The sequence below is a fragment of the Tetrahymena thermophila genome (assembly GCF_000189635.1).
Source record: "Tetrahymena thermophila SB210 genomic scaffold scf_8254072, whole genome shotgun sequence".
Lineage (NCBI taxonomy): Eukaryota > Ciliophora > Oligohymenophorea > Hymenostomatida > Tetrahymenidae > Tetrahymena > Tetrahymena thermophila.
This window is the reverse complement of record NW_002476040.1, coordinates 24,925-38,242: the sequence shown is the minus strand read 5'-3', so window position 1 is coordinate 38,242 and position 13,318 is coordinate 24,925. Positions and strand designations below refer to the sequence as shown.

General features: G+C 21.0%; 2 protein-coding genes across 2 annotated transcripts; both read right to left on the bottom strand. All coding sequences in view use genetic code 6, as the record gives it.

Moving 5' to 3' along the window:
- Positions 1–191: 191 nt before the first annotated feature.
- TTHERM_001345820 (hypothetical protein) lies at positions 192–2,951 on the bottom strand (the record flags this gene model as incomplete). Its single annotated transcript, XM_012800586.1, has 10 exons — positions 192–282; positions 451–540; positions 903–992; positions 1,104–1,193; positions 1,394–1,483; positions 1,668–1,757; positions 1,904–1,979; positions 2,142–2,231; positions 2,651–2,740; positions 2,867–2,951. The coding sequence occupies 10 exons, from the start codon at positions 2,949–2,951 to the stop codon at positions 192–194; spliced, it is 882 nt and encodes a 293-aa protein (XP_012656040.1).
- Positions 2,952–6,398: 3,447 nt separating this feature from the next.
- TTHERM_01345820 (coatomer alpha subunit, putative) lies at positions 6,399–10,746 on the bottom strand (the record flags this gene model as incomplete). Its single annotated transcript, XM_001029700.1, has 9 exons — positions 6,399–7,089; positions 7,149–7,779; positions 7,844–8,165; positions 8,222–8,523; positions 8,587–8,926; positions 9,001–9,064; positions 9,145–9,715; positions 9,797–10,028; positions 10,216–10,746. The coding sequence occupies 9 exons, from the start codon at positions 10,744–10,746 to the stop codon at positions 6,399–6,401; spliced, it is 3,684 nt and encodes a 1,227-aa protein (XP_001029700.1).
- Between the last annotated feature and the right edge of the window lie 2,572 nt (positions 10,747–13,318).

Below are 13,318 nucleotides of genomic sequence, written 5' to 3'. Positions count from 1 at the left end.
CCCAACCCCAACCCCAACCCCAACCCCAAAGTTTAAAAATAATTAGGTTTCTAAATATTTTGTAAATAAATAATAAATTAATTTATCTTAAGAAAAAAAATATGGAAATTTATTTTATAAAAACAATATTTAAATATAACTTAAGACTAATTCAAACTTTAAATTTTAAAAATATGTAAATAACTTATCCATCAAGGAAACACATCTCTGAAAACTAATTATTTCATCTTAGAAACTTATCTTTTAAAATTCTTTGTTGTTTCTGAATTAACTGAATTGTTACTATTTATAAAAAAAAAAAACATATTTATTAAAGATAAAATTTATTAATTTAGATTAATAATGAAATAAAAACATTAGAGAATAATTAATAAAATTATAAAATTGAATAATTTTTATGTTTCCTTAAAAGGATTTTTTTAAATATGAAATTAATTAATTGTTTTTTACTCAAGATTAATCTCCAACCTAGAAATATTATTGCATTTTTCTAAATTAGATCCTAAAATTTATACGCCCTAATCAGTAATTTTATTGTTTCTATTTATATTTTTTACATAAATATGTTATCTAATTGTCTGAAAAATATAAACATTTAAAGAAATTAATAGATTAAAATTAAATAATTATTGTCATTGAATTAAAATTTTTGTTATATTTAATAAAAAAATATTTATTATTAACTTTAAAACTATATTTTAATTTAATTAAAAATATTGAGTATAAGCTTATTTTTCTATTAAAAATTCTCCTCTAACTCTTCTCTTTTTAATTAAACCTAAATATAATTTCAAAGCACATATGTATTTGTTTTATTGAAATTTTAACTCAATTAAATTATGTTCCTAAAATAATTTTCTATAAAAATAAACACAAATTTTTGAAATATAAACTTAAATTACCCAATATTTATAGACAAATTACGTATTTGTGTACAGTTTAATAAAGCAGAGCTTAACTTTGAAGTACCTTCATCACCAATTTAATTATTACTTTTAATGTTACAAAAATAATTTTTTATTTCTTTACAAATAATTAGAAAAAAAAAATTAATTAAATTAGGAAATATTGATTAATATTAAATAGAAATAAATAATTTTTACAAAATAATTAGATTCAAGGTAGATAGATTAGAAGAGTTTGATAAAGCTGATAAAATATCAGAAATGCCATTAACACCAACTTTGTTTTCTCTATTAAAGTAATATTTTTAGATGTTTAAGTAAAAATTAGAATAAAGATATGTAGTAAGAAAAAGGTAAAATAAATAATGGATTGAAAATTGAAAAAATAAGATGCGAATTAGTAACAAATTTGTTATTAAATATTTATATCTAAATTATTTTTTATGAAAAAGTTAGTCAAAAATATATGGTTAGGTAAACTTAATTACGAAATTTCAAGATTCAAAGTTTGGAGATTTTTGAATTTTGACAGATATTAACCAAGACATGATAGACCCTCATCTCCGATTTGATTCATTCTTTTAAATTATTTGAAAAATTTTATATTAAAATGATTTTGAAAAAAGTAAAAGTAAATACAAATTTTTTTTTTTGAAAGTTAAAAAATATCAAAAACTAAGTAGAAGTAAGTGATTAAATTTCTAAATTGAATTAATAAATAAATAAACTGAAAATTAAAATCATAAATAAAATAATTTTTACCCAAGATCGAATGACAAAGTTTAGAGATTATGGCAATTTGATAAACCAGAAGCGAAATCTGATATACCTTTATCCCCAACATTATTTCTACTAATAAAATTTTTGAAAATATTATGAAAAAATATAAATTATCTCTATTATAATGCTAGTTTGAAAAGATACTCAAATAAATTTGTGTTACATCACACATTTTTTTAATTAAATTGTATTAATAATAATTAAATAAATATTTTTACTAAAAAATAATTTTTAAATCTGAAAGATTAGAGCATTAGGCTAAAGAAGAACCTAGATTTGCTGCACCATATGGACCTATTTCGTATATAAATTAATTTTTTAAAAAATTAACATTATAGTATGAAATAAATAAATAAATAAATATAGAAATATTTAAAGATTAAATAAAATAAATTAAAAAATTAATAGAGCAAGAAAATTTAAGTATAAATAAAAGTTAAATTTAATTTTTTTTACCCAAGACTAAGTACCAAAGTTGAGATAGTTTTACTGCTTGATAAAGCTAAACCTAAAGATGATATACCCTCATCGCCAAGTTTATTACAACTATTTTGGTATTTTTATTGGTTTTTATTTAAAAGACTAATAAAATTTAATGTTGCTAAAAAAAGAATAGAGGAGTAGAATTAAAATATTTATTATAGATACAAAGAAAATTAATAAAAAAATTTTTAAAGCTAAGAAAAAAAGGAAACCATTTATTATAATATAAGCTTCTTTTATCTTGATAAAAATAATATTACTAGAAAATAATATTCAAATTTTAGAGATTGAGAAAGTTTGATACAATTTAACCTGCACTAGACTTATTTGATTCACAAATTTTATTTGTTCTATTAATATTATTTTTAATAAATATCAAATCAATCATAAGAATGAGTTTTTTAAAAATGATGTCAATTTAACAATTAAAAAATTAATTCAATTTTAAATAATAAAGTATCAATAAAATAAGCATAATTTACGCTAAATTTAGTTCGAGTTTTTAGAGTTTAGTGCACTTTGAAATAGCCTAACTTAAATTTATTGCGATTTGATCTGTAATTTCACTTGAGCTATAATATTAGCAAATTTAATTTTGTATTGCATATTAAAAAAGAAAGAAATCTATTAAATGTAAGTTAAATCACTATTTAAAAGCCAAATTAAATAAATGGCAATAAATAAATAAACTAATTTACTAAATCCAAAAATTTAAATCAGTGAGATTATTGCAATTGGCTATAAGTTGGCATATCCTTGTAGCTAATCCTTCGTTGACAACATTATATCTTTTTAGTTAATATGATCAATATATTAATATAAAAAAATATTTACTCTAACTTCTCAAAAAAAAATTTTTTAATTATAAAACTAATATTCTTAAAAAAGAATATCTTTAGGTTTGTAGTCGGAATTTTAAAATTCCTATTGCTGAATAGCTGAGGGAGTGAAAAGTTACAGATAATTAAAAAAAATAATATTTACCCAATTTAGATTTTCAAAGTTGAGAGATTAGTACATTTTGATAGAGTAGTATCTAAAATTTCTATTTACTCATTAGTAAGTTAATCACTTATTTTATAAAAAATATTTAAGTATAATGGTTAGTCATTAATAAACTAAAAAGTAGAAAAGTAATTTAATTGATTAAAATGAAAAAATAATAAGTAAGTTAAATTTAATAGGTAAATTTGTAAGACTTAACGCATAAATTGATTAATAAAATAGAATTTTCTATATAATTAATTTAAAGTTTAATAGCTAAATTAATATTTATTTTTAATAAGTATTTCATATTTTTGTGCAAAAAAAAACAATTATTCAAAAATAATAATTTTACTCAAAGATGAAATAGATATTTGTAAGAGATTAGTGATCTTCTTCCTTCTAGAACTTTATAATAAAATTATTTTTAAAATATTATCTAACTAAATATGTTTACTTTTTCAATAGTATCAAAGTACTTTTATTATTTTTACATTTTTCTTTTGAAGTATAAAATTTGGTAATTAAAGTTTTTTTTTTATAATTAATTTGTTATAAAGCTATTAAGATTTTAGATTTAGTTTAAAGTTAGATAAGAAGTAGGTATGTATGTATGCATGCAGTTAAGTTAGGTTAGGTTAGGTTAGGTTAGGTTAAATTATGTTGGTTTGTAGATAGATAGATTAACATTAATTTAAATTATTTAGTAATATATGGGTTGATATAAAATTTACCACAAAATAATCTACGATTTATTTTTTATTATTTAAATAAATTTTTACTTTATGATGATCAATTCAATACCACAAAATATAATTAAAAAAATTTAGAGTCATAAAAAAGTAAACTTAATTACTCACATTAAATAATACTGAAGAATGATTTTTAGATCAAACTTAAGATATTAATTTTTTAGAAGAAGAATAGCTTATGCTGCTATTATGTCTAATGATAGAGTCTTAATGATTTAAATAAATATATCTGATAAAAAGTTGTGCTATTTTTTACTGATAGATTTTATAAATTACTTTTTTTATAATACTTCATCTATTACAAAAAATACCTTTGTATTAATAAAATGGTTTGTTTTATAACTTTGAATGATATGGCATTTTATAAAAGTAATAAATTTTCCTAATTAAAATATATATAATGAACACAGGCCAATGTATTTTTGAATTAGATTATTTTAAAAATTGTTTTATGTGATAAAATGCTTTTTTAGATATTAAAAATGAATATTTTGTCAATAGGTATATTATTTATTTAATTTTCAAGTTTACTATTTAGTTAGTGAATAGTTTGTTTTGTTTATGAATTTTTTTTATGCAAATATTAATGCAGATACCAATACCAAATTTGAACTTGGTAATTATTTTAAATATTTTGATTTTTAAAATCCTTCTATTAATAATTATTTCCATAAAACTAATGTACATTAAGTGAAGATTATTTATTATGGATAAGCTTAAATACCTTAGATAAAAATTAATTTTAGTACATTCAAGTTTGATAAATTTTTAAAAACTCTAATTATCTAAAATTATACTTCGCAAAATTGGCAAATTGGCTCTTTAAATGATAAGCGATAAACTAAAATAAATGCATTTTTATGATAGAAAGTTCATTTCTGCAGTAACTAAAATAAATTTAAGATGAAGAATTAACTAACTAACTATTTCTTATTAAGCCAATAACTTTTATCCTAAATTAATCTATGTAAACTTAAGATCAAATTTTGAAATAACATTTGATAAGATATAAGTATTCAGACACAAAACATATTAATAAGGTTGTAAATAAATATTTAGTCTACTAGATATAAAGGATATTAAACTTTTAATTAAAAATTGGTTCAATTTATAAATATAATTCAATTAATTTAATATATATTTTAAAATTAATAAAAACTAAACAATCTTTATTTTTATCTGTTTTTATAAATTAATCAATCATTTAAAGAGTATGTATATATATATGATTAAGCAGACAAACAAATTAACAAACTAATAATAAAATAATTTTAAGTTTATATAGATAATTACTTTTAAATAATTATAAGTTAATTAATTGATATTACAATTTATTAATATAATTCGTTTTATTGAATATTTTTTAAAATCTTTAGAAATCAAATTATTTTTAAATTTATCTATTTTTTTAAATTAATTAATCATTTAAAGAGTATGTATACTTGTATGATTAAGCAAACAAATAAATTAACAAACTAATAGTAAAATAAATATAAGTATATATTATATAGATACTTACTTTTTAATAATAATATGTTAATTAATTAATAGTACAATTTATTAATATAATTCTTTTGATAAAATATATATTAAAATCTTTAGAAATCAAATTATTTTTATATTTATCTATTTTTATAAATTAATTAATCATTTAAAGAGTATTTGTACATGTATGATTAAGCAAACAAACAAATTAACAAACTAATAGTGAAATAAATATAAATATTTATTATATAGATACTTACTTATAAATAATTATTTGTTAATTAATTGATAGAACAATTTATTAATATAATTCTTTTGATTGAATATATATTAAAATCTTTAGAAATCAAATTATTTTTATATTTATCTATTTTTAAAAAGTTAATTAATCATTTTTTAAAGTATGTATGTGTGTTTGATTTTAAGCAAACTAAATTAACTAACTAATCATAGAAATTCATATTAGTACATTTAGAATAATTTTAAATTGAATAGATATCTAGAAATAAATTTTATTATTATCAATTTTTATAAAGAAAATCATTTTTAAAGAGTATCTATCAATTTATGACTGATTTTAATCAAACTAATTAATTAATAGAAAAATGGAAACTAATTAATATTAAAATATTTATAACTAGCTAGGTTTAGGATATAATTTGAAATGGTTTTGATATTTATTGTATTATTTTTAAATAAAAATTTAATTTTAATTATTTTTACAAACAATTAATTAAAATCTATACAACAATCAGGTTTTATTTTTATCTTTTTTTCAAGATTATCAATAATTTTTGAGATTATGGCAAATACAAATTAATTAATTATTCAATGATAAAATAAATAGTTATAGATATATTATAAAAGGTTTATGAAAATATTATTCATATATAATTATATTAATGATTGCTATTGATGAAAAAGTTACTAAGATTTTTATCTTTAATGTGATTTAAGAAATAAAATAAATTGTTTAAAAATACAAATACTTAGGGAATAACAAATATTCTCATTAATCTAATTTAATGCCTATAACTTGAGCTCCTATTTTTCCTAGATTGCAAAGAGGACAAATTGTTTCATTAAGAGATTGGTCTACTTTAGCTGTGCAATAAGGACATTTGGCAGCTTCTTTAACATTTTTATTTATTTTCATAGTTGAAGGATCAATATTGTATGTGGCATCGTCATCGTATAACCATGCATCATCAAATACTATTTGTTGAGCATTTGTACCTTGAGTTTCACATGCTCTAAGGAATTTTTAAGCACTTTGCAAAACTTCAGGTTTAGCTGCATTAGGGTTAGCTTCAACAACCCTAATTAACTTTTTAGCAAAATAGCTGCAATATATGAAATTTTTATTTTTATAAGCAGCACTCATAGCTTATTTTAATGTGAGAACACGATGAATAGGCTTAAGATTGCAGATAGCCATATAGCACTACAATTCAAAAGTTCTATCTTGTTCTTAATTTTTTCTTAGCTCGCATTTCATAGCCATAATATAATTAAAGCAAATTTAAATTAATGACTTGATATCATTAATTTCTGATTCTTTTTGTAATTTAACAAAAGGAATAGAGTGCAAAATATCATAAAAAGCATTTTCAGATTCTTGGAATTTACCTTCAGTTGTAAATCTCTATGCTTTTTTCAATAAAATTTCTAAAGAGTTGAGATTTCTGCACACAAAAGGTCTTTGAAATATTGAAAATTAATATGGTTAATATAAGGAAATATTAAAATTTTGATTTACTTGTTATCCTGATGGATGGGAGAAATACTTGATTGGACATAAGGGATTGATGAGATTACAGTTAATGAAGAAGTAGCTACTTTGATAGCTTCAGAGAGCAAAGGATCGAAATTATAGATACCGAGTTACTTTTTCCAGAAAGAGAAAGCATTTTCGAAAAATCCAAATATGATATGATTAGAGGGAATAAGAGATTGCTTAACAGTCTTAAGAAGTTTACTTTCAGGTTGAATGAAGTTAGAAGTAATAGGAGTCTACTCTGTAGCTTAAGGACCTGAATCAGGAATATCTACATCATCAGGTAATTCTACATCAGGCCAAACATCACCTGCATCTTCGAATTCTTCATCATCTACTTGATTTGCAAAGTTAGGTTTAGCATTATCTTGTTTCTTAGCATCATCATCTATAGCAGCTGGTTCTTCGTCAACAATATTTTGTTAAACTGCATTTTCTGGTAAATTAGTTTGCTATTCTTAATTATCTTGATCAGCAAGAACAACCATGTACTCTTCAGGAATATGGTTTTAAGGCCATTTTCTTTAAGCTTAAGGACTGCTTTCAATTATTTTTACCAAAGGTTTTGGGGGCACAAGAGCGCTCATTTTAAATTATTTAAGTTACTAGATGTCTATATTTAAAAATTAGTTGATTAAAGCATTCAAAATATAAATAAATAAATGTATTCAAAATACCTGGGACTTGCTCCATTCCTTTTTTTAAGGTTTCAGCATATTCTGACTTATTATGAGCTACAGCCATTAGATATGCAAGTGCGAGTTAATTAGAGTCAGCTAAAATTTTAATTCTTTCTTCAATGTTACCTAGGTAAAGTGAGTTGCTGAATCTGCTCATGATATCTCCTCTTTTTTAAGAGATTTCAAGCATTTTCTTTAAATATTCAGTTTTACCACATACAGTATACAAGAAAGAGAGCTTTTCATATTCTTTTATATTTTAGTAAGCAATTTCTATTATTTAATGGTCACCCTATCTGATTGCTTCTTGAGCTAATTTCTTTAGGTTGATAAATAATTTTTAGTATTGGAATCTAAAATAAAATAAATATTTACTGCCCAAATTTCTTTATCTTTAAGTTCTTTAGCACATTTAAAGGCTTATTCTAAATTACCTGAGTTAATGGCTAATGAGAATTTAGTTTTAGGATCATTGACTAAATTGAGGGCAATTCCAGAATAATTCTTTTTATATAAATAGGAAATGACAGAATTACCTAATTTATTGTTAGCATCCATGTAATATTTAATTTTTTCCCAGTTTTTATCAAATAAGGATTTCTTTAATTGCAATTCTTCAGTGTTGATATTAATTGTAACAATTTCAGCAGAAGGATTAATACCAAAGAATGTATTGCCTATATATGTAATTTGAATAAGGTATTTTTATTAATTTAATCAATGAAATAATTAATTATTACCTTCAACTTTAACAGCTTTAAGGTTTTCATCAATACATTTGATAATGCCACTATCACCATTTAGAAGGCCAAACTTTAAATGGTTGATAGTTGTATAAATTAAAACGTTTCCATGCCATATTAATGATTTAACATTAAACTTTTCATTAATAGTGCAAATCTTTCCTAAGTTTTTATTCATAACATGAATAGATTTCTTAGCAACAAGAGCAACCATAGTATTATTCTTATTCCAGTAAGCATTTTTGACCTTATATTCAGCTTTCATAGGAATCTTTCCAATTTCTTTTTTTGTGGTAATATTGTATAGTATTAAGCTTTCATCAGTGCTGAAAATTACCTAAATAAATAAATAAATTAATTAAATGTTGCTTTACTTATAAAAACTTTAATCAAAGAGAAATAAATAGTTACATTTCCAATAGGACCTGAAAAAACTCTGTTCACATCTGTAATATCAGAAATTGGGTTGCTTTATCTATATTTTCATAATAAATACTAATTAAAACTCTAATTCATTAATTTGTTATTTCAAAAAAAATATGGTAATATGGTTACGTGCTTAAGTCAAAATTGTAAATTTCAACTGTTCTATTTTCTTTAATTCTAGCAATTTTATTTTTTGAAACAAAAACTGCACCCTTTCCTGTAAAAGTTTTGCAATCTTCTCTTTCTTTTTGCAAATCATCGTAGTTATTGGTGTTATAAGTTAATAGATAGAATTTATAGATTGATTTTTCTTTTGTGTCAGTACCTACTAAGAACTAAGCTTGTGAGGTTTCAAAAGGATTTTGTTAAAAGAAATTAATATTTTCCTAAATAATGGTTGCTTAACTTTCGAATTCCTTGGAAACAGTAATGCTTTTTTTAACAAAGTTATAAGCTTTAATCTATTTTCTAAAGCCGAAGAGGAGACAGTTTGGATCAGGAAGAGACTAAGGCATTTTATCTGAGAACAAACTGAAAACATAGAAACCATTATCACAACCTGAAGCAAAAGTTAAATTTTAAGGATGAACAGCTATTACCCAAAATCTATCATTGTCTCTAGTGAAAGTTGATATGGCAACTCTCCTGTTTAAATCCCAAACTTTTGTTGTTTTATCTTCACTATTAGAGATAATTAGGTCTTTTTTTTACAATAAATGATTTCATTCATATTAGCTTTTATTATTATTCTTAAATAAAATCTGAATGTTGAATTTTTTACTTAATTTTGGGTGGAAGACAACAGAAGAAACGTTATTTTTGTGTCCATATAAAGAATCATGATCCCATGCTCTACTTTCATTAAATTTCCAAAGCTTAATTTTTCTATCATCAGCACCTGAAACAATCAAATTCATATCTGGATGGAAATCACACCAGTTAACACCCCTTTCGTGAGTTTCAAGAACTGAATGAACTTCAACTTCATTTGCTCCGAAATTTTAAGTTTAAGTCTATAAAATATTAATTATTAATATGATTAAACAAAATTATTGAATAAACGCTCTCCTGTAATATTAAATTGAGCTAAAAAATGTATTTTCACTTCATCTGTTAAAATAAATCAAACAATTCCTATTTAAGAGATTAGTTGGTTTATATCAACAATTAATCGATTTTTTTATTAATCTAATTGATTACTTTTGAATTTGATTGCATAGATTTTTTACGAGTGGCGCTGAAATCCCAAATACGTAAAGTTTGATCAAGGGAACATGAAACTATAAGATCTTATGTAGGATGGAATTTTGCACACATGACATAGTGAGAATGGCCTGTTAAAATTGCTATCATTGAACGACTTTACCAATTCCAAATACGAATTGTTTAATCATCGGAAGCACTAACAATCCATGGAAGTTCTTTATGGAACTGGACTGTACGGATATAATCTAAATGACCCTTCATAATAAACAAACATTTTTTAAGCTTATAATTCCAAACTCTTATCTTGAAATCATCACCACCAGAAACAAAAAGAGGTTAGCTAGAATGAAAATCAATACCTCTAACTGGACCATCGTGATCAACGAATTCATCTAACAATGTTTTGAGTCTGTAATCCCAAAGCTATATTTAACCTGTGTGTAAGGCAGATAGCAACCAAGGTCTGATGGGATGAAATGCTAAACCCTTAACTCTTTTACTTTTTGTCTCAAATTTTACAATCATTTGCTAGCTAAATTTTACTTTTTTTATGCTCTGAGTTTTTTCTACCTATCTATTATGTATGTAAGAATACTAATATTATATATTTCTTTAAGATATCTTCTGTTTATTTTTATTTTATGAGTCTTTTAAATTATTTATCAATATTTTGCAATCCTTTCTTTTTCTTTTATTTTATTTATTTTATTCAATTAAGATTTCTTAATATTTTGCTCTATTTTTTATTCAATTTATTTTCTTTTCAATTAATAACTTATTAAGCAATCAATTAAGGCCTATTAAAAATTAATTTATCTAAATTTTGTTCAAAACAATATTTCAATTGATAGTTTTCATGGCAAACTCTAATAAATTAACACATATCACTCTTTTTAAGTACATTATACTCTTTTTGATCTGCTTGCTTGTTAACTTTTATTAAATTAAGGCTTTTACAAATTATTTCTTCATAACAATATTTTTGATTATTGCAATTATTTATACGTGGGAATCCATTATTTTTCATCATTATATTCCCTAAAAAAAAAACTAAACATATATTGATTTGTTTTGATGCAGATATATTATTTTAAATATTGATCAGAAATTCATCAACTATGAATTTAAGCAAAGTAAAATGCTTATTCAAAACAAATATATATTAAATTTAAATTTGTTTAATATTAAAATCAGTTATTTTTATCTCTCAAATTATAATTTTATTTAAAGTATTTAATGCTTTTTGTTTAATTTTATTAGAAGGTATTTTAAAAATCAAATAATAAAATAGATAAAATTTTTTGAATAAATATTTAAATTATCCTTAAATATAGCTTTTTAACAAATAAAATTTGTTTAGACACATAAATAATAACAAAGCAACAGTAAAATCTATATTTACATTACTAATAATACCTGAATATTTTAAAATTTAATTTAATGACAAAGCATAATATTTAGTTACAAATGAAGTTAGCCTGAACCTTAAACTATTTCATTTTTAAAATTGGCAAATAATAAAACAGGTAATAATTTTTAGATAATTTTAATAAAATTTCTAATATGAATATTTTTAATACAAATATATAATATCCTTTGATATAATTAAACAAAATACTTTATAAAAAGTAACTAGCTAAGGAAAGCTAATTAAATTAATTTTTATCATTTAATGACCCCTTAAATATCATAAAATTAGCTTCTTAAATATAAAAAAAAATATTTATTTGAGACATAATTTATGTCTATTGTTATTTATAAGTTGAATATAATCAAAAAATTCAAAAAAAATTTAATTAATTTTAATTTTAAACCTGATCAGCATTATAAAATAAGTATTTACTTTTTAAATATAAGACAATTAATTAGTTATCTTTAATTGATTTATTTTAAAAAGACCATTAGAATTTGAATTAATCTTTTTATTTTAACTAATTTATGAACTTACATTTTTAATTTAAACTATACTTAAAAAATAATAAAATAATTTTCTTAACTAAATTTCGATTTTGTTTATTTGGGAAAAAGAGTAATTTATGAATTCATTTTTTAAAATTAACTTTAATTAATCACTAAATTTCTTTTTTAAAATAAGAAAATATTAAAAGACTAATTAATTCTTATTTCAATTAATTTACTTATAAAAATCTATTAATATTAAAGATTAAAAAAAAATGATTGTTTCCCTTAAAATCATTAAAATAAATGAGTGCTTTTCAATTTAAGTTAGGAATTTTCCTATTCAGTTGTATTTAATTAAAATAATCTTTCACAAATTATAAAATAATTCTGATGATTAATGTCATTTTAATTAAATTTTTATTTGCTATTTTGTTTTCTTAGATTTATTTAATTTACTATTAAAATAATAAGTAGAACAAAATATTTTTGCAAATTAACTATATATAATATAATTATTAGTTTTGGAAGTACCAAAATTATTAATAAACATTTCTCCAGAGACACTCATCTGTTATTAATTTAAAAAAAAAAAAAATTTTTAAAATAATCACAAGTGCGCTAGACCCCTCATTTATCTATATATAAAATATTTTGAAGCAAATAGATTTTTTTATTATTTATTCTTTGAGTATATTTATATTATCTAAAATTATCTACCTACTATCATTAAATAAAATTGAATAATGAAATATTCATATTAATCACTAAACTATACAAATTAGAACTACAGTATTAAAAATAATATTAAAACTTGAGTTTCTTGATATTTAATTTTTTAATAGATCAAAACCAATTTTTATTTTAAAAATACAATATTGAAACTAGATACTTCGAAAATGATATTAGATATTGCTTACTTAAAATAAAAATAAATTGATATAGCATTTTTAAAATTTTATCCCAAAAATCTATTAATATATTATTACAACTCAAATTTATAAAAAATACTAAATCAGTAATAATTAGCTTATTAAATAATACATAAAAAATTAAATGTGTAATAATTTTTTAAAAAGTTATTTTTGATTGAATATTCTAAATTCAAATTATTGATTATGAAAAACTAGCTATTCATGAAATAAGTAAAGTTTTACACTTTATAATTGGCTAAATAAAATTTGTTTATAGACAACAA